General features: G+C 44.9%; 1 protein-coding gene across 1 annotated transcript in view; it reads right to left on the bottom strand.

Annotated features, from left to right (window-relative positions):
* ABCB1 (ATP binding cassette subfamily B member 1) overlaps positions 1 to 21,291 on the bottom strand; it is a 562,371-nt gene extending 541,080 nt beyond the window's left edge. Inside the window, exons 1-2 of the mRNA XM_078663595.1 lie at positions 21,069 to 21,291; positions 14,888 to 14,979 (exon numbers count right to left, since the gene is read on the bottom strand). Coding sequence (XP_078519721.1) covers positions 14,888 to 14,979; positions 21,069 to 21,092 — 116 coding nt within the window. The 5' untranslated portion in view covers positions 21,093 to 21,291. The remainder of the gene's footprint in view (positions 1 to 14,887; positions 14,980 to 21,068) is intronic.
* Positions 21,292 to 21,492: the final 201 nt, after the last annotated feature.

Below are 21,492 nucleotides of genomic sequence, written 5' to 3'. Positions count from 1 at the left end.
TTTATGGTGGGGAGGTGCCTGTTTTATTGGGGGTCCACCGATATCTGATGAAATGTTGGGCCTTGCCGGGTGATTTGTTGTGGGCAGCACGACGTGAAAGATGTATATGTCATCATGGCTCTGCTTTTCCTTTGTAACCAAAACCTGTAAATGATATATTGCAAATTCGAAGAATGTTTGCCTGAAGCCGAATATTCTGTATAAAGAGAGAAGCCTGACTTTGTGAATTCGAGCAGTCTCCTGAGAATATACTTCCCCGTGTGTTGTACTTCTAGGACACTTGTTACCTTGGTTGCAGCCAATAAATCGATCTTTGACTTCACCTAGAAGACTCTGAGTTTCTGTGGTCTGGATCAGGAAGAACCCGAGGTCTCTGGGTGTACCCTGACACCGCTGGGTTACCGGTTCTGTGCCGGTTCTTAAAAACCCAGTACCTCAACATCAAATGGATTGGCCTTCTGCACACACCTCTACATGGAGCTGTTGATCTTTGGACTTGTGACCCAGGGTGTGCCATTCATTGGATGTTATACTGACACTAAAAGTGAGATTTTAAAACTCTGGTGGGAGACCGTACTCCCATGGGATTACCAAGCACCTGAAATCATTGCCACAGCTAACTGAAATGGGCACATTTTAATTTAATGCAATCCCTAAAGGTTTCCACTACCACTCCTTGATGCCCATCCACTTTCCCATCCACAGTTCTTCCTGCTGTCACAATTGTCCATGTAATGTTATGTGTATTTGTAAGGCGCACGTTCACACACAGGGGGATCCTGGCTCTTGCATAATTTAAGCATTCTTCCCTTTGCTATTATAAACCATCTGCAGAGATACTGTATACTTGTAATCCCATCTCACACCACCCATTCTCGTGCACTGTTTATTGTAAGACCGTCAAAGTATATAGCTTGGTAGCTATGATTGTGATACAGAAACCACATACATAAATGTGTACATTGGAATCAAACAAGGCTATCAGTATTAACTGTTAAGTGCTTATTACATCATTGCAGCACCCTTGGCACCTTATATTGAAGACGTAGCAGTATGATTCCTCACATAGTGACTTGAATCTGTGTTTGACAACCACTGATAACAGCCATGCCAGTCTCAAGGACAATGGAAAGACTCTAAAACAACATAGTAAATATGTGCCTGATTCCAGTCCTAGAACACCCTTTCTACTCTGAGATATACTGTTAGGGCAGGTTTTGGGGCAACACTGCAGCTGTAGTTGAACTCTGAGATATCTTGGCTAGTCCATTCTATGCTGACACAGAAACAGGATAGGAGGGGCTGGTATACATTGTGACATTCACTAACTGGAGTATGGGAATAAAAACACATAGTACTCCTTGTAGGACTAGACACGTTTTCAGAAACCCTATCACAAACTATTGGTTCTAGGTGACCACGAGCACAGGATATAATTACAACTTAGACTTTATACTAGTGAGAATCTACAGTACCTTCCAAGCATGCTGCCCAGGATTCTTTAACCCTCACTGAATCAGTTGAGAATGCCTAACACTTGCTAGCTGCTCTAGGTTTGTATGAATTAAAAGCTTATTTTTTTTTACATAGGGTATGGACTGCTTCAAGTAAGTTCTCACTGTATCCCTAATAATCCCCAAGAGTCCATGTTTTTGACATTGAATTTGTTTCTTTCTCTAGAATTTGTAAAATCGGACTTCACACAGCTCTGGGAGTTTCGCATCCGCAGCAGTCAATACCTTCACAGACCTGCACTGGTAGCAAAGTGTTCGCTCATTACAAGTGGTGGTATTCTATTCAGGATGGTAACTCTGGATTCTACCACTCATCATTATAGGTATCCCAGTGTCTCCGAGCCCAGACTTACCGAGTCCGCAACCCCAGATCTGAAAATTCTGTACCACAAACATCAGAAACAGTTTCACTACGGGCAGATAAGCACTCAGTAAAATTACTGCAGGGACAGGGGTAGAGGACAGGAGCACCGCCCCGTCCTGCCTGTCAAATGCAGCAGTAGGGAAGGAGAATACTAGTTCCCCCTGGTCAAGCCCATCTCTTCTCTGGACACTGCAACCCCCAACGCAGCAGGACTGGGTACTAGTATGTACCACCTATATCTAGAGCCCGGGTCACTGACTGGCCTGGGGAAGATAGGAGAGTCACCAACCCCAAAACCACCACGAGGGGAGCAGACTCTACAAAACCCAAGTAGGCTTAGCAAGTTCCCTACTCTTCCCACAGAAGGACAGACCTATCCAATGGCACAGCCGAGGGTCGAGTGCAACCCACTACCCCTAATAAATGCATAACACAAGGGGTGCAGTCAGCATTCCCCTTAGCCTGCACCCTCCCTTCCTCCCCCCCACTGAGCTCTACTGCTCATCTCCCTGGCATCTGTCACCTGCTCTGAGCATGCAGAAAATATCTGTAGATTTCTCTCAGGATTCAAGGCGAAACGCATAGCAAAGGAAGTGGCATTCCCAGGCACATGTGATTATTCCCCATTCAAGGGGAACAACTTGTAATTGCTGGATTCTGGTGCAGGGTTGTCATATGCAATACTTGTAATGAGGGCCTTACTGGTAAAACATTTCCATACTATTGCCTTTTGAGACTAGTAGATCCAATACTCAGATTCAGAATAACATGCTGCAGTGAGCAACGTGCTGTAAGCGTCAGAGTGGCAGAACGAATGGCACGTGGAAAGGGGCTATTTGGCACTACTGACCACATAACACACAAAAGGTGAAAGGAGGAATGCTTGTAAATAGTTTTAACCCATGGGCAATCACCATGGGTAGCACCCCAAACCACTGTTTTTCTCCCACTACACTCCTCTCGACAAAGACCCACCATTTGCAAATCAGTACTGAATCTGCTTGTCTTCTAACTGTCCCCTGACCATCTAATAAAATGGAGGAAAACTTTCTTGTAGTAGCATTTCCAAAGGGATCTAAAATCACTGTATCAATACTATGCTGCTTTTTGGACTACCTTTGCCAATAGCATCTTCTGCGTAAAGTTTTCAGTGGGTGTCTGGTTTAGTATCCGGCTTGGTCTCCTTCACACAAACATCTTAAAATCTTTTAATGCACACAGTGGCATGGTGAACCTTTTTTACTCGGTTTACTCAGTCTTGGATGCAACTCAGTGTATGTCTTACTAGGCACTGGTAACTTCTGTCCACTTTTTCCAACAAGTCTTTCATTCTTTCTTGTCATCTACTCATAACTTTAGCACCAGGATACCATTCTGGTCACAGTGCACTCTTTAAATTACCTATAAAAATACAAATAAAAGCATAAAAACCCTTTGTCTTTATTCCTCAAGTCTGCCATTTCTAAACACAGTCAATGCCAAGTATTACTACAGATAATGACTGGTACTCAATGTACAGTCTTTTGGACGATAGAAGGCTTAGTTGGCTTGCCAGAATTTACACTTCTTACTTGCAATTCACAGCAGAAATCAGCAGTGAACGTTTCAGTAACTAAGACATCTTGCCTTACAGGTAGGTAAAGCGTTTCATTGAGGGATATCTACTTTGCCGCTCTGGTGACCCTGCACTATCCCAACATGCAATGACGCAGTCTTGGTGTGTATTGCTCGATCATTTGTCCTTTTAATTGTTCTCCTCAATTCCCGTGTGCCACATTGGCCAGTTCTCCACCTGCACATGCCAGCGTTCTAAGAGTGCTGAATCAGATCATCACGCACAGCTGGCACAATGTTTTGCACTCATATACTGGAATCTTTAATAGCAATTAGCAATGTTTTCTATGCGAGTCTTTGGGTCTCGACTCGCTTATACAGATTTGTTGTACTCTCAATCTAGCTGTTTGCTACAGGTTGCAGACTTTACAATTTCTTTAAAAAAAAAATCATACAAAAACATATAGAGGCCCGCGAATAACATTGTTTTGCCGTTGGTCTGTTCAAATGTCACTCAAATATTTTGCCCTCCCACCATAAAGTATAGATTAGTGGGCCAACCCATTGCAGCCATTGGATGTCTTCACTTTGAATGACTGCATTTTCCCTTGCATATATATACAACATCCAACATGTATACATATAGCTTAACTCCCAGTCATGTTAACTCTCCCCAGTGCACTCCTCAAATGTGCCAAACAGTGCATTTCCCTAAACACACAGATGGAGGAAAGCCCACCAGTGTTGTCTTCAATGCCCCATCTCACCCCCCCCCCCCCCGCCCCCAACTGCAAGCACTTTTTAAATCATCTCTATATTTTCTTTGTGGGATTGAAAAGGCATAATACGTTTTATAATACATGAAACATTACAGCATTGCTGTATGCCATCACTGTCTCAACTGTATCTCTCTACTACCACAATAAAGTAATTGTCTCAAGAGTTCCTATTTCCATGTTTCTCAAACTCGGAAATATGGAAAATGTAAGTAAGTTAATAGGAAAACATTGCTTCAGTCAACCTAGTTGCAAATACAATACCATTAATGGGAACATCTAAAAAAATCCATGTCTACCAAAGAAATAAATTGTTTATTAATTATATTTTACGGTTTCCATACATCAAAAGTTATTTTTTATACACACTTAATAGAGAATCAGGTGCAAAGATAAGTTTTAAACTTAGTACTTCAATCCGGTCACTGAAGAGATAAGATATCGCAGGATATGAAGTCAATTTTCGACAATCAACAGAACTTTTAAGATGGACTTAGAACTTTGTACACCTTATTCTTTCTATTAATTTCAATTGCTATAGAAACACCTACTCAAAACAATACTCCTTTTAGTGTTTTTAGGACATCTCATTAAACAGATGTTTTTGCCAGAACTTGACTGAAAAATTAGTTCAGTCTGAGGTGTTACCCTAGGGCAACCAGAAATGAGAAATGTTTTATATTAAGTTAGACTAACCCAGATTTATTGAAAAATGTGTGTACCTTGGTACAGCCCATGTCCTGTGAGCTGTGATGAGTTTAGCTCTCAATCAGCCAGTTGAATGAGGTCATTGGCTGATCCAAAGACAAAATTAGCACTCCAAGATGAAGGTACTACTGGAGTTTGAGAAGCATAACAAGAGCCCCAACTAGGGTAAAACCAGTCTTGGGTTGCTTGTGTTTCGGTTCAGAGAGCACCTGGCTTGGAAGTTCAGGCTGGACTGTTCCTATTGGAGCAGGGTCAAGACTGATTTGCATACAGATGGGTCTAATCTGCAGTGGCAATGTGGGAATAAAACAATGGACTGGAATGCAGCCACGAGTAAATACCAGAGGCTGAAATTAATTCAAGCACCCCTCCAGGCACTTTTTTGTTTACCTTAACTTTCTAAAAAGTGGCATTTTCAGAATTGTGACTCAAAGAGGATTTTAAATTACAATTCACTTGAGCTTAAACCGTATATTACTATCTGCTGCCGATCCAAAGTTACCACTTAATAAATGTGATAAGGTAACCCAGTGTTAGTTAATGGGAGGATAAGCCTTACAAGAGTGAAAACAAACTTAGATGTTTTTCACCACCAGGACGTGTAATACTTAAACACATCTTGCTTTTTAAATGCAATGCACACTGACCTTTGAGCCTTTAGGGCCTACCATAGGGGTGACAGAAGTAATAAAATGAAAAGGTTAAGCCTTTGACAGTTCGAAATGGCAGCTGACACTGCACTACAGGCTGCAGTGGCAGGCCTGAGACATTTAAAAAGCTACTTTAGTTGCTGACACGACTGCTGCAGTCGATTAGCAGCATTTATTTACAGGCCCTGGGTACATGTAGTTATATTTACTAAGAGCTTACAAGCAAATACAATGTTCCAATTAGGCATAGGCCAATTTTACCATGTTAGAAGGGGAGAACACAAAAACATTAGCACTAGTTAGAAGTATTAAAGTGCACAGTATCCTACGGAGGACAAAATGTAATTCAGCAAAACATGCTGCTGCCCTTCTGCATCAACATTGCTAGACTCCTCCCTCTCCAAAATATTTATAAAAAGGTCCTTTGTGTCCTGCCTGCTTACCCAGCTTCTCCGGTTCCAAGTATTTTAAAAATAAATATCTTGCATCCACATTCCGCCACCCTCCCCTAGTCCATTCTGCCACCGACGCAAATATTAGTAAAACATGGGCATCTACCAACCAGCATGTGTGCGTTCCATCCCTTATCCTGACCAAAGCCATGCTTTCCGCTCTCAATTCCAGAACAGGGGTCCACTCAGAAAGCCGCTTGCAGTGCGGACTGCATTTCACTGTCAGCAACAGGTCTCATCAGACCCATGTCTGACAGCGAAGATGGTTGCCACTCGGGTTCTACAAATCCCTTGGATATGTGGAGACCCAAGAGAGTGGGTGTTTGCAAACTTAAACCAAGTCTTGATTCGCTTGATTTCCTAGAATTTGCTCCTGCGCAATGTTAGATGACATTGGGGCAATATTATGTGTGATTCAGTATGCCTGCAAGGTCGTCATTTCTTGATGATGTATGCCTTGAAGGTGCACATCTGGCCATCTTCGCTCATAAAAGTACTTTTATTACGAAACATGCTTTTGTGCAACTGACCCCATGTATTACCTTTCAAATTTCCAGTGGTAAATGATTCTTTTTTTGCTACACCAGGAATTCCACTTCTCATCAAATGCTCGTACGAGCCTTTACAACCTCACTTGCCACAGGCTCAAGTACAGAATATATTTTGCAACATTCATAAAAATATATTTCACAATCTCAAAGCTTTGTCGCAAAGCCGATAATGGTAGAAATGCAAGACACACAGACCTTTGAACAGACAATTAACATGCAAAAACTCAAAAGCTGTAAACAAAAACATTATGAGTTGTCTTCACAAGCCGCGCAACCGGCTATAAACTCAACAATATGAAATATTCATTGCAGGAGGAGATACTCTTACAGCTTTAAGTGTCTGTAAATGTAATTAGGCGCCACAAAACTGATATCAAATGACATTTGTGTTCAGCAAGACAACTCCATTTATCCACAAGAAATTAACATAATAGTATACTGTACAGTGAATTTCAATACTAGCAACCATCAGACAGCAGCCACAACAAATTGTTATTCTAACATATTATGGCCCAGGCACCTCTAACATTATTTAATAAACAATTTCTCTCTGATTTCAATGTATATAATGCCTTAGACCTTTGCGACCAAGCAGTACCCGCCTTTCATCACAAGAGGTTACGGCACTGGTTTGACAGGAAGCTGAAACGAGGGCAACATATCACTTCTAAGTCCACTGTCCTGTCAGGGGACTTTGGAAAGGTTCTCTTTTCCGCAAAAATGCTATCTAAAAATCGATATATCACAGCCCATAGTAAAAAAAACAAATACATTAAAACAGATGAATGAAAGCATTATTTACAATGCCAATAGCTTAAACTCGCACACATGCGAGCCCTACAAGTGGATTTGCGCCCCTTGCAGCCTGCAGGCTATGATGTTGTTATGACCATGGAACCAGTGGAAGTTAGGCCAAAATAAAACTATAGTTACGCACTGCTACAACTAAGGCTTTGGTAGTGAACATCTTAATTATAGCAGTGCATAATTATAGTTTTCTTTTCTCATAACCTTCCCAATGCACGCAGTCTTTAAATACCAAATAGCGAGGGAGGTGTGTTTCGTGGGGGTAGGGGGGGGTTCGGGGGCAGTTGAGGGCAGTTACTGTGATGGTATGCAGAGTTGTGCATTGACAAAGATTAGAAGAGGAATACAAGTACCAGAGAGCTATGTTTACAATCGGACCCTGTAAGCAGCAGTATGTGCACAAAAATGGTGAAAAATCATGTTTTCATTAACCTACCCCTCTCTCTCACACATGCTGTTGGGGCGCAGAGAGGAAATCAGACAAAGGGAGGGGAGACGGGAATGATTTTACAGCAGAACTGGGTGTTGCAAAGCATTTAACTCATGTCGCTGCTGTGCAGTAGCACTCGGCAGTGGAAATGCGATCATGCCTGTGCTGCGTTTTTATGTGTATTGGTGGCAAACAAAGCAGGCACCCAAGTTAATGTGAAAGCAAGCGCCCATGTTATTAATCTTAAAAAGGGCGCTGTGCTGAAAACGTAAAGCGAGGCGCCCAAGGGCGGGACCAAGATGAGGGGCTATGAGCCACAGGCACCATTTGTGAGTTTGTGTTAATTCTCAAACCTGAAGGTGCCTCACGTACATCTTAAAAGCCTTGCCGGAAAGTCATGTCTGCAGTAGGACAAAAATAATTAAGAAAATAGTGCTCACAGACTAAATAAACATACCATATAACCACGCAAGTAAAAGGCCCAGTCCTCATGGGAGGTTACAAATGTAGAAAAGGTGTTACTAAGGATGGTCTAACAAGTCTATTAACGAATCAGAAGCAACCATTTAGAAAGGACAGCAACAGGAGCCAATTGAAAAGATGGACGGACCTTCAAGTCCATACCAGAGTACAGCATTCCTTGCAGGGCAGCGCATGCGCTGCCCAGGCTCGACCTAAAAAGGGATTATCAAACGTGTTTCTTATTATTTTTCCCTGCTTTAAACACGATCTTACACTTGAATCCTTTACCTGTCCCATGCAAATCTTAAACACATTCCTAGTGTTCTCCTCCAATTCCTTCACACTTTCAATGTTTACCTCTTAATGTCCTATCAGTCATGAGCTTTACCTCCTTACAACTGACTTGCAATATGCAATGCGACATTTTTCCGCGTTTCTCTTTTTTCACTTACCTTTCAAGACTGTGCCACACATTTCTTCACCATTCTCCTATCCCAGTGTTTCCCAAACGTTTTAGAAACCCAGACCAATTTTTACAATGACAAACCTTTGCAACCCCCTCCTAGCTTTAGTAACATAATGGGGCGATTTGTTACTAAAATTACAGGCAAAACATTATCTATTGACATGGCCACCTAATTTCCACAGACGTACAGGTATATTGATAAAGCTAAACTGCATTCAAATGATAATGTGTGGAAATCAGTTCTGGTGAATATTTATCATTTGTGCATCACCACGTTAGTTGTCTTGATTTCTTATGATCCTATTAAAATGTTTGTTTCCATCACACTTCAAATTCCCCAAAAGTGCCTGATTTTTGCTTTACTAACTGCTGAATGAGTACAGTTCAGTTAGAGGTGTTTACATTTTTTCTTGTGTTAGAAAACATTACATTCTACAGCCTGTCCTTTCACACTCCCTGTACCCCAGCAAGATTGTCACACAATTCCCTGTGCCCTAAAGGCGGGTCTTCAGGAAGCTCCACTGTGTGGTCAAAAAACAATGACAGACTACATGCTCATCACCAACTGCCAATCAGGTAATTTTCCCACAGATCTACATGACGGGTAAATATAAGGTTTGTTATTGCCAAATGCACATCAAATTGACAGTTTTTAGTGCTACATAAATCCCTAAAGAGCATCTTGTCTTTTTGATACACAGAGACAATGGTTGCTTCATTGGACTCTGGCCCAGTGCCTCACTATAGGAATCTGACACATATTTAGGGACCATTCACTACCTTCCTGAGTTTATTTTGATTCTTTTTAAGTGCATGTTCAAAAATTATTGTTCTATACCATAATATTACATCAAACAGCATTGTTCTAAATCATAATCAAAGTATAATTAAGATGAAAGTTCTAACACAAATGAGAAACCTTATACAGAACAAATGTCATACTGAAAGATAAGTCTGGTAGAGATATGAAGGAAGATTGTTTCAGGCTTAGAGACCTAGGAAACTTTTATGCTGGATCCTTGGGATTCTCAGTTAATAAAAAGAATTAGGATATATATCCTTTCTGGTGCTGTATTGACTGAAACATTCTCGTATACACAACATTTCTGTTTTGCAGTGTCTTCAACGCATCAGACAAAGTGCCTTAAAATCACTCCTCTCCTTGACAGGCAGCCAATGAAAGCAAATCTAGCTTTGTAACCTTTGTAGTGTAATAATAGAGATAAACAGGAGTTCAGAATATTGTATGTTACAGCAGTAAATTCAGAGATACCACAAGCTGAGATCACTTTGAATGAGTTTGTCTGGTGGAAGAGTAATATTTTTCCAAGGGACTTAAGGACAGAAAACCAAACTGTAGAAACAGTATTCAATTGAGTTTTAAGGGAAAGCCCGCTCTAGAGGTTGAGGCAAGAATTGAACATTGACTGCCAGCACAGGATCATCCCATAGTGAGGAAGGCCAGAAACCCTTCTGTTAAGAGCTTCACCACCTGGATCACTGACTGCGCCGACAGAGTCACCCCATCAAGCTCAGCAAACGCAAAATATCTACCGAACCGGCCAGGTGGTACACCAAGGACCATAGAAACTCAAACTGCAACTGCAAAACAAATAGAAAGAAAAGGCGCACCAGCAAGGAATCCACAGATTGAGGCACTATTGAAACAGTCCTCAATCACTACTACCAACTCCGGAAGAAAAGAAAAAAAAGAAAGCCCTGGTGGACCGCATCGAAGACAGCTCCGACCACAGCAAATAACTCTTTATCATTGTCACAGAGTCATTAGAGAATTCTCCAATCCCCTCAGACACCCAAAAACATCATCACCCCTTCCCAGGAAGTTTGAGACACCCTGGCGGACTTCTTCCAAGACAAGATCACCACCATCTACAAGAACTTTGAATCCCAGGTCACTCTATGGCCTAGTCGGCCACCTCGCTTCCACAAAAGCAAGCCCTGACCCCCAAATCACCACCTGGGACCGGCTTACCACACAGACCACCACTGCCATCACGACCCCATCCCCTCAGGAGCCCGAATGAATCCTTGTCTGCACCACATCATCAAGGGGGGGAGCAAGACGATAAGCAGTGAGATCACCACCCTCTTCAACCTCGCCATCCCAATGGCCACCTTCCCTAAAGAATGGAAACACGCAGAAGTCAAACCCATTCTCAAGAAACCATCCACCAACACAGCAAACTCAAAAACTACTGCCCCATCTCTCTTCTCCCCTTCCCTGCCCAAGTACTCAAAAAAATCATCAACCGCCAACTCACGCAACACCTGGAGAACACCCATCTTCTGTACACCTCCCAATCCGGATTCCGCACCAACCACAGCACCAAAACCGCCCTTATTGCTGCCACTGACATCAGAACCCTTCTCGACTGGGAAGAAACGGCGGCCACTGATCTTCTTTGGCCACTCGACAGCGTTCAACACCAAATCCCACCACACCCTGCTCAAAAGACTACATCTCATCGGAATCCAAGGAGACACCCTCAAATGGATCGCCACCTTCCTCACCGGAAGAACCTAGAGTGTCCGTCTGCCACCGTTCCCCTTGGAATTCAAGAAGATCATCTGCAACGTTATTCTAGGTTTGTCCCTCTGCCCCTCTCTAACACCTACATGACCCCATCAGAAAACCTCATCAGAGCCCAAGGACTGAACATCATATTCTACGCAGACGACACCCAGCTCATCATCTTGCTCTCAGAAAATGCCTCCACCACGAGAACCAACTTCCGCAGGTGCATGATGAGCACTGCTGAATTGCTGGAAAACAACTGCCTGAAACTCAGCGCAGACAAAACGGAAGTGCTGATCTTTGTCAACAACAACTCCCTGTGTAAACGACGCCTGGAGGACCCCAGTACTAAAACCTACACTGACAGACCATGCTCGTAACCTCTGCATTATCCTGGACAACCAACTCACCATGAAAACCCAGATCAATGCAGTCTTTTCTGCCTGCTTCCTCACTCTTCGCATGCTCCAGAAAATGTTCAAATGGCACCCCCAACAACACCAGAGGCACCGTCACTCAAGCTCTAGTCACCAGCCAACTGACCTACAGCAACGCACACTACACAGGAATCACTGCTCACCTCCTGAAGAAACTGCAAACGATACAAAATGTCGAGGCCAGACTCATCTTCGACCTTCCCAAACGTGCCCATATTACCCTTCAACTCAAGAAACTCCACTGGCTCCCCATACAGAAGAGATGCCAATTCAAGTAACTGATCCACACCTTCAAAGCCCTGCACAACCAAGGATCAGTCTTCATCAACCACCGCCTGAACTTCCACCAACTCTCTAGGTACCTGCGCCCCGCCTCCCTCTCCCTCATGCACACGCCTTGCGTCCGCCAAAACCACAGTGAAGGATGTTCTTTCTACTACCTCACAGCTAAATCCTGGAATAAACCCCCCTTGCACCTCTGGACCACCACCTCCCTCCTAGAATTCCAAAGACACTCAAGACCTGGCTGTTCAACTTATTCCACCTGAAGCAGCAAGACCTTCAGCGCCTGGTTACCCTAATTGGTGAATAGTTGCGCTTTACACATTTACCTTGATTGGTTGATTGACTGATTCTAGGATGACAACACATCAGAACTTTGAAGCTAGCAGATATTTATTGTAGAGCAATATTATGAAAACTGCACTTGCTCTAAGTTTCCAACAGACTTTCCAGGTTAAATCCAAAAACCTTCAAAATTCATAATTTCCTCCAGATTTCCCTCGCCAATGATCTAAGTTAAACTTCAATGTAAATGCTTAAAATAATACCTATAAACATTAATTTTGTTACCACCGAATATTGCTTCATCATTCAAAGACCGATAGAAAGAAATGTGGAATAATTTCCAGGACAAATGTCAACACAAAGTTATTTAATTTCTAAGAAGTTATTTTCAACAACTTCTTGCAGGTGATAATGAGAAATATTTTAAGTATAGTGAATACTACTCTTCTCTTTTCTCAAACTGCATTAGTCCCAGCACATTTTTTGTGTGCATGTGGACATGTTTCCAGTACAATAAGATGCACGAAACTCAGCATTTGGCTATCAGTCTTTCTTACATCAAACAAGTCACGCTGACTGATTAACAAGCCCCCCTGATGCTGATTTTGAGGAGCATCAGGAAGCTTTCTCATTTCAGACTGGTTTAAGCAGTTGGGGGCTAACATTAATTTCGACCATTAAAATTCTCGAAATTGATGTGAGCTGTCAACTGGTTAAACTATAGAAAAAAGAAACTAATTAAAGCATTAAAAATATGAATCTATCCCGAATTAATAATATTTTCACCACGCTCTCCCACAAAACAATTTCACAAATATTTAGCATATTCAGAAACGGAATGACAAGAGTTTCAAATAAACTGTTACCGAAACTGAGGAATTTTTGTGAAGGATGACGATCAGGGTTTTCTCAGTCAGTAGTGAAGGGAAACGGAGTTCTGGTAGACGGAGGCACTGCCTAATGTTCCTTATTTAGCTCCCTTTGACAGCTATAGATTACGCATTCGTCATTTTGTTTAAAAGAACCCTTAGTGGCCGTGCTGCTGTGAACTGTGTTGATATTCGCTCTGACTTTAGCCAGTAAACATGATGAACTGAAGCCTTCATTAACTAAAAACACTGGAATGTTATAAATGGTTGTTTTGATTAGGTAACTGTAATGAGACATTTGAACTGTAAAACAATGAATAACCTGTACGGGTTGGAAAACAATTTGCAGCAGTACTGCTGCTTTAAACCTATTTAAGTATATTTTAAACTGTTGCAAGCACTTGTCTCATCATAGCTGCAGTGCTCAATAAAGTCCTAGTTTGCCACAGTACAATGATGATGTAAAAATAGGAAGCAACACCTTAAGGCTTCCAGTTGCTACGAATAAACCAACCTTGCAAAAATGTGTTTTTGAAGTCCAAAGATCTGTGCGTCTGGTGAGGGCACAACAGAAGAAGACGCCAAGTGGCTGACCTGGATGCCTTATGAGGCCTTACCCAAAGGCTTCAATTACATGGCACATTTTATGAAACAGAGAGCACCATATCTTCTTGGTGGTTTGGCGTTATACAGTATATTTGTGTTTCTTTATGGACATAAACTGAAAACATAGTTTCAGGTCTTGCTCACACTGTCTAAGCCGCCACAAGACTCTTAATGCAAGTCACAAATTAACTGTGGAGGCCACTGGCTGACTTTGTTCGACATATCTGTTCAACTTGCTCCATTTACTGTCACTATATATTGGAAAAAAACTGTGCATAATGAAAGGTGAAATGATGATTCTGAAGGTGCTAAAACGGAAGGGCGGTGAGAGTGACAAACTTTCCTTGGCAGTGACAATCGCAAAAGCACTTCCAGCAGTCCGAGACTGTTTGAATTTACGTAAGAATAGGAATTCGAGCGAAGGAAGCAGGGTGGTCTGTGGAAAGTGAATACTTTTTCGCAGATACGGTTAGGCTGTTTACGGACTAATTAATGGTAATGACAGAAGAGCCTTGATATGGAACGTCGACTGAACGGCGGGCAGCCAGTGAAGTGATCTGAGTGAGGAATTGTGTGAGAGATGATTAAGATTAAAAAGATAATCAGCCTGGCTGCTGTATTTTTTATTTGCTGGACTTTAGAGATCTGAGTGGCAGGGAGGAAAAAGTACAGAGAATCACAATAATTCAGATGGGAAATTGTGAGTGAATTAAGTACCGATTTGCAGCAGTCACATGGGAGACAGCAGCACTTTTGAGAAGAATGCACAGTCGAATAAAACAAGGACGTAAGATAGCATATTTATCAAAGGAAATGATACATGGGGATCGAATAGAACTTGCTTTCCTGTATTTGATTTATCCTACAATTTTACTGTCAAGCACTGTAAATGTTTCATAGCACAGTACGGCCGTTTTAGGGACTATACATAACAGGCAATCCTATTACCCCATTTAATAATAATAAATGTACTCATGCCTAATTTCAAACTCATGTCCTGCGGCCACTATAAAAGGTAACAGGAAGCCCTTATCAGTTAGAATTGTTCAAATGAAATTAAGAAAATGTCACCACTTAAACGTTTTAAAATAAATGATAGGGCACTCAATGTAAAACAAGCAGGGAAATGTATCTTCACCTTTTCTTATCAGACGCCTCTTTGAAGACGTGGTCATCCTGAATACCATTTGCTTCAGTATTCTTTATTTTATCGTCTGGGTCCAGCTGTTCCTGCAGGGGAATATATTCAATAATTATTTTACACAGTTCATTTGTATAAACACAGTTCAGTGGATTTGTGGCCAAATTTTACTTCAAATAATCATATTTGATACGATTTTAAGTGTGTATTCTATCCAGCATGCTGCTTCCCTCACCAAAAATCCAGAGAAAATCTATTTGTATATATATGTATACAGCGATAACTCTAACCACTAGTATATGTAGTAGACCTTTGTACTCACTACCATTCCTATGTGATTCTTAGAGTTTATCCATTTGTATCTCTTCCTTGAGTGAATTTACAACTTGTACATTTGCAATTTTCTCTGTATCTCTTCCTTGTGTGACTTTACATCTTCTAAATTTGCCATTTTTTTCTGTTTGCATCTTTTATGTAACTCATGTAATCCTAAATCCTTATGTATCGCAACTGGTTCTTATGTAAAGCGCTCTGACACCTTCAGGTAATGTTCGCGCTATATAAAATCGCATTAAATAAATAAATAAAATACGCTTTTGTGGTGTGCGCTCTAGTCTGGGTGCGCATACGCGATGACGCGATGACGCACCAGACTAGAGCGGAGAGGGCGCGCATGCGCAGAGGCTAGCAGAGAGAGGCGCGAAAGCGGAGAGCGGCAGTTGGCGACCGGAGCTGGGGACAGTTAGACGCTCGGCGCCCTTAGCTTAAGAATACTTGCATAAAATGTATGGAAATAAATCTGGTTAATCACTATACTGACTCAGAGTGTTCTGTGGAGGAAACAACATTACAGTGGCGACGAGGCTGGGACTTGGACACCACCCGGTGCAAGGACGACAGCAGACACCCCCACAGCCATCCTCAAGAGTCAGCAAGGCTAATCACCGGCAAAGAAGAGCTAAAGGGCGTGGCAGCAGCGCAGCAGCAAAGCAATAAGCTGAACACCAGCCACACAAGTCAGGTCAGTGTGGTCCCAGACGTCAGGAGCCCCTAGGCTGCACCCTGGCAACCAAAGGAGACCCTCCAGAGCCAGAGAAAAGGGGGGAGAGTGCACAGTCGGCGCACAGTGCGAGAAGTACAACCCCAGGGAGCCCAAGGGGCCAAATTGATACATCAGGGAACGCAGGAGTGTCGGGTGAACCCACTCAAAGGAGGGTCCAAGAAGGAAGACCCAGAGGTGAGGGAAGAATGGCGAACCAGGCGTCGGCCCTGATGGCTCCAGTTCCGTTTCTACCGAGACCAGGTGAACCCCAACTCAAATGGGAAGACTGGAAAGATTATTTCCTAAATTACATCGAGGCCCTGGGTGATGAAAGCGAAAGTGAGTTCACGCCGGAAAGGAAAAAGAGACTGCTGCTTCACAACTTAGGCCCAGAAGGGGTGAGAGTGTTTAAGAACCTGGTGCCCAAAGAGAGGGGTGCAGCGGTGACGGATGTGTTTGCAAATGCGCTAGATGACATGGACTGCCATTACCGCCCAGCGGTCTGCGTCTCGATAGACCGCTATAACTTCCAACAGCGGAAACAGGAGGCGGGAGAGTCCATTGACGATTACGTGGCAGCTCTTCGCCGTCTAGCAATCACATGTAGGTATGGCAACCTGCAGGATGAGTACATTAAGGACCAGATTGTAATGCACACCACCAGCAGGTCGGTGCAAGACAAGCTGTGGGCAATGAATGAGACAACCCTGAAAGAAGTGGTGGCGATGGTCAAAAAGGCCGAAATGTCGAAGAGAGGTGCAGACGCGGCGAAAAGGGAAAGTGGCCCAAGACAGATGGTCAACAAGATTGAGGAGGCACCACAATCCAGTAAACCCAAAAGTAACTTCGGGGACCCGAGGAAAGATATGAGAGGAGCTGGGAAACAGGTGACTCGCTCTGGCCAGGGATCAAAATTCGCATGCTACAGATGTGGTAGTGCAGCACACGCGGCCCAGGACCGGCGTTGTCCCGCCTTCCGCGCTAGGTGCTCGTTCTGTGGGTTGACTGGCCATTTCGAAAAAGTCTGCCGAAAGAAAGGGGCGAAGTCCATGGTTAAGTGCATAGATGCAGCAGCGGCCAACGTAAGTGAGGAAGACGAAGTGGATGATGATGATCTAGTCCTGTGCATAGAGGACCAAGTTTTGGACGTGTCCGGCAAGCGAAGAGACAAGCCCCGCACCGACATGCTCATAGGTGGTGTCAAAGTACACGTGGCCGTGGATTCTGGATCCCCCTGGACCATTGTACAAAGGTCGATATGGGAAGAGGACTTCGTGCCTGCCATAGGTCCTGACTTGAAGCCGCCGGACATCAGACCCATCTCGTATACCGAGAATACCATCCCCCTGGTTGGGTGCAGGGACTTGGAGTTCGAATTCCGAGGACGGTCAGCCACGTGCACCCTGTATGTAGCTGAAAAAGGCCCATCGGTACTGGGATGGAGAGATGCAGGTGATCTCGGTATCATCCTCAATCCTGGGGGGAAAGATCAGATCCTGCTAACAGACGAATGGCCCCTCTCGAAGGAGGAGGATTGGAAGGTGGCATACTCCAAAGTATTTGAGGGCACAGTTGGAAAACTGGACAAATTCGTGCACAGGATGGTCATCAAGGAGGGTGCAGTGCCAGTGGTGCATAAAGTACGGAACATACCGATGTCTACGAGTGAGGCGGTGCGCCAAGAACTAATGAGGTTAGAAGAGCAAGACATCATTGAACCAGTGGACAGTGCGGAATGGCTATCGCCCTTGGTGGTAGTTAAGAAGCCGAACGGCAAGGTCAGGCTCTGTGTGGACCTTAGGGAGCTCAACAAAAGCCTTGTAGTGGAGAGATTTCCGCTCCCCAGAATAGATGAGATGCTGGCGAGGACTAAAGGGATCAACCATTTCTCCACCATAGACCTGACGTCGGCGTACTACCAGATAGAATTGCATCCATCGAGCAGGAAGTACACGGCCTTCATAACGCCCTTTGGATGCTATCAATTCAAGAGAATGCCGTTCGGCCTGGCATCCGCTGCGGCCGTGTTCCAGAAACCTATGCATAGGTTGTTCAAGGACATTCCGGGAGTGCAATACTTCCAAGATGACATATTAGTGATGGGCTCCGACAAAAGCGAACACGACAGGAAGCTACACCGAGTGCTGGGAGTGCTGCAAAGCAGGGGATTGACGGCGGAATGGAGCAAGTGTAGAATAGGGTCCCGCTCTGTGACCTACCTGGGGCACGAGATAGGGACGCACGGCATATCACCGAAGGAACAAAACGTGAAAGCAATAAAAGATGCCAAGGCTCCAACTACCAAAGAGGAAGTGCGGTCATTCCTCGGAATGGCCGAGTATTACAGCCGGTTTGTCAGACATTTCGCCACCAGAACGCACCGGATGAGACAGCTAATCAGGAACAATGCAAAGTTCGAATGGGATGCGGAGGCCCAATCCGAATTCGAGTCCATTAAAGACTGCATCAGCCACGCCATCCCACTGCAAGGGTATGTCCCCACCGGAAAAACAGTGGTGACAACTGACGCAAGTGACAAGGGCCTGGGAGCTGTCTTGGCGCAGGAAAGGGAAGATGGTGCCAAGGAGACGATCTGTTTTGCATCCAGGGCGCTGTCCCCGACGGAACAACGGTACAGCGTAATCGAAAAAGAGATGCTGGCGGTCACATGGGCACTGAGCAAGTTCCGACAATTCATATGGGGCACAAGATTCAGACTCCAAACGGATCACAAGCCACTCATCAAGGTGTTGACGTCTTCGGGTCATGACACGGCCACCCCGAGGATAGCGAAGATGACCTTAAAGTTGCTGGACTATACATATGATGTGGAATACCTTCCAGGAACACAGAACAAGGTAGCTGATTACCTCAGCCGGGCGGCAGCAATGGAGGAGGCGCCAGGTGAGGCCCAGGACACAGAGGAGATGGTGGCCAGCATGGAGGACCACGAAACGTCAATCAGTGCACAAGAGTGGCAGGCAGCTTATGAGCTCGATGAGGAAAAGATGGAAGTTAGGAAACATCTTACCATGGGCTGGCCGGACAAGAGGAAGCTTAAGGAAGGTGTGCGACGATTTTATGAAATGAGGGAGGAACTATCCCTGAGTGACTCAGGCATATTCTTGTACAGAGGAGAGAAAGTGGTGCCCCCAGTGACACTGATACCAAGACTGCTGAAATTGCTCCATGAGGGGCATTTGGGCATCGTTAAAACCAAGGCGTTGGTCAAACAGATGTATTGGTGGCCGGGAATGGATAATCACATAGAGAGACAAGTGAGGGAGTGTGTACAGTGCCAGGGCGCGGACAAGGTGCTTCGGCCACTCAGACCAGCTCTAGGGAAGTTTGACACCCCACGAGGCCCGTGGGAGGAAGTGGCCATTGACATTCTGGGGCCCGTGCTGGACAGCAGAGGAGTGAATAAGTACATTTGCGTAATAATTGACAAATACTCCAAGTGGCCGGAAATAGACTTACAAGAGTCGATGGACACGGAGACGATCCTCAAGTTTCTTACCTCGGTGTTCCTCAGAGAAGGAATACCAAAATCCATTCTTAGTGACAATGGACCGCAATTTGTGTCAGACAAGTGGGGGAGATACATGAAGAGGAATGGTATCGAGGTGAAACACACGGCCGTGTACCATCCGGCTTGCAACGGCCAGGTTGAAAGGTTTAACAGGGTGCTCATGGGCTCCATCCAGGCGGCCATTTCACAAGGAAAAGACTGGGAGATGGAAGTGATGAACATGCTGTGGGCTTACCGGATAACGCCCTCGGTGGTGGGGTACAGTCCGTTCCAAGTGCTTAGGGGACGCCATCCCTTCACCCGGGACAATGTGGCCTGGAGGGAAAAGACCATCACCAGCAAGTGGTCCCCGGCGGTGGTGCAACACAACCTGGAGAAGGCCCAGAGGATCTACGCAGCCCACTATGACAAGCGACGAAGCACAAAGGACACGGCATTGGAAAAAGGGGAGTGGGTTAGGATCAAACTTCCCACTCTGCAAAAGAAAGGCGATAGTAAATTCAGCCAGCCGCTACAAGTCAAGGAAGTGCGTGGCAGGGCGGCTCTCCTCAGTGATGGAAAGGTCTGGTCGCAAGACCGCATGGCCAGAGTCAACAAAATATTAGTTTGGCCCAAGGTTGAGGTGGAAGAGAGTAGCAGGATTGACCAGGAGGCCAGAGCTGACTCGGAGCAAGGCACGGATAATCAGGAAGATGGCGCAAGGGCCGACAGTGAAATGGAAGCCTGGGGACCCAGGTTGTCCGAGGGCCGTGATGAACAGGTGAACGCAGAACAGAGAGCAGACGCGAGAGAAGCCGGGGTGTCCCGAGGAGAGACAGAAGTGTCAGAGAGCATGCCGGTAAGACACACCCGCAGTGGAAGGGCAGTTATTGTGCCCTCTCGTTATAGAGACTTTGATATGGAAGGACATTAGATGAGGTGCTGTTCCCCTGGTTGGCCCACCAAGACTATTCCCAGTTGAAGGACACCCCACCTGGTGTAAGGGGGGGACACGCTTATGTTTTCTATTAAAGGAGGGAGATATGTGGTGTGCGCTCTAGTCTGGGTGCGCATACGCGATGACGCGATGACGCACCAGACTAGAGCGGAGAGGGCGCGCATGCGCAGAGGCTAGCAGAGAGAGGCGCGAAAGCGGAGAGCGGCAGTTGGCGACCGGAGCTGGGGACAGTTAGACGCTCGGCGCCCTTAGCTTAAGAATACTTGCATAAAATGTATGGAAATAAATCTGGTTAATCACTATACTGACTCAGAGTGTTCTGTGGAGGAAACAACATTACAGCTTTAAGTAGCGATACATAGTCGTAAAAGCTTGCCGAGTCTTACAGAAATTAGTCACAAATAGTCGGGCGACGTAAATCTGTAATGCAGAAAAGGTCCACTCAGAGCCGACGACGCGACAGAAAGTGTATCTTCCCCCAAAAAAATTGAAAGCGAAAATATTAGAGATAGTGTATAACACAAGCCAACCTTCACTCTTTTGATAATTTAACTGTTACGTTTCAAAGATTCTCTCACAATATTCCCCCCCTCCAATGCACGTCCTCGACTGAACCCTGCGCGCGCTCTGGGTGCGCGAGCGTCGGTCGGAGCGGGGAGTCACTCACCACTCTGAATGATTTCCTGCCCATTGCTGGCGGTGTATGCTCAGCACGTGTAGCGCTGTGACGTGCGGCTCCCTGTGCTGTTTGCGCTGGACTGGGGCACCCGTGGAGGCGAAAGGCTCAGAAACAACCGCTCAGCTCCTCCCACGTGCTGTAAAACGCTACAGGTCCACAGGGCACAGTGCGCGGAGCCGGCAAGCTGGCGTAGATGCACTTGAACTCTGTCACTGCTGAGAAAGGGCATCCACGGGCAGCGACAAAACCACGCCCCTTCGAACGCGTTCCAACCTCGGCTCATAAATACTAAGCAGAGGGGCAGGATTTCAGGGCGCAATTTCCCGTTACTTGTGTTTTGCAGACGTGTGAAATGACGTGCACAGAGCAAGGGAGTGGTCGACTCATCGTAGGCGCGCTCCCCTTCGTCTAC

The sequence above is a fragment of the Lissotriton helveticus genome, chromosome 10, assembly GCF_964261635.1.
Source record: "Lissotriton helveticus chromosome 10, aLisHel1.1, whole genome shotgun sequence".
Classification (NCBI taxonomy): Eukaryota; Metazoa; Chordata; class Amphibia; order Caudata; family Salamandridae; genus Lissotriton; species Lissotriton helveticus.
The sequence above is the reverse complement of the archived record's forward strand: the minus strand, read 5'-3'. Positions and strand labels throughout refer to the sequence as shown.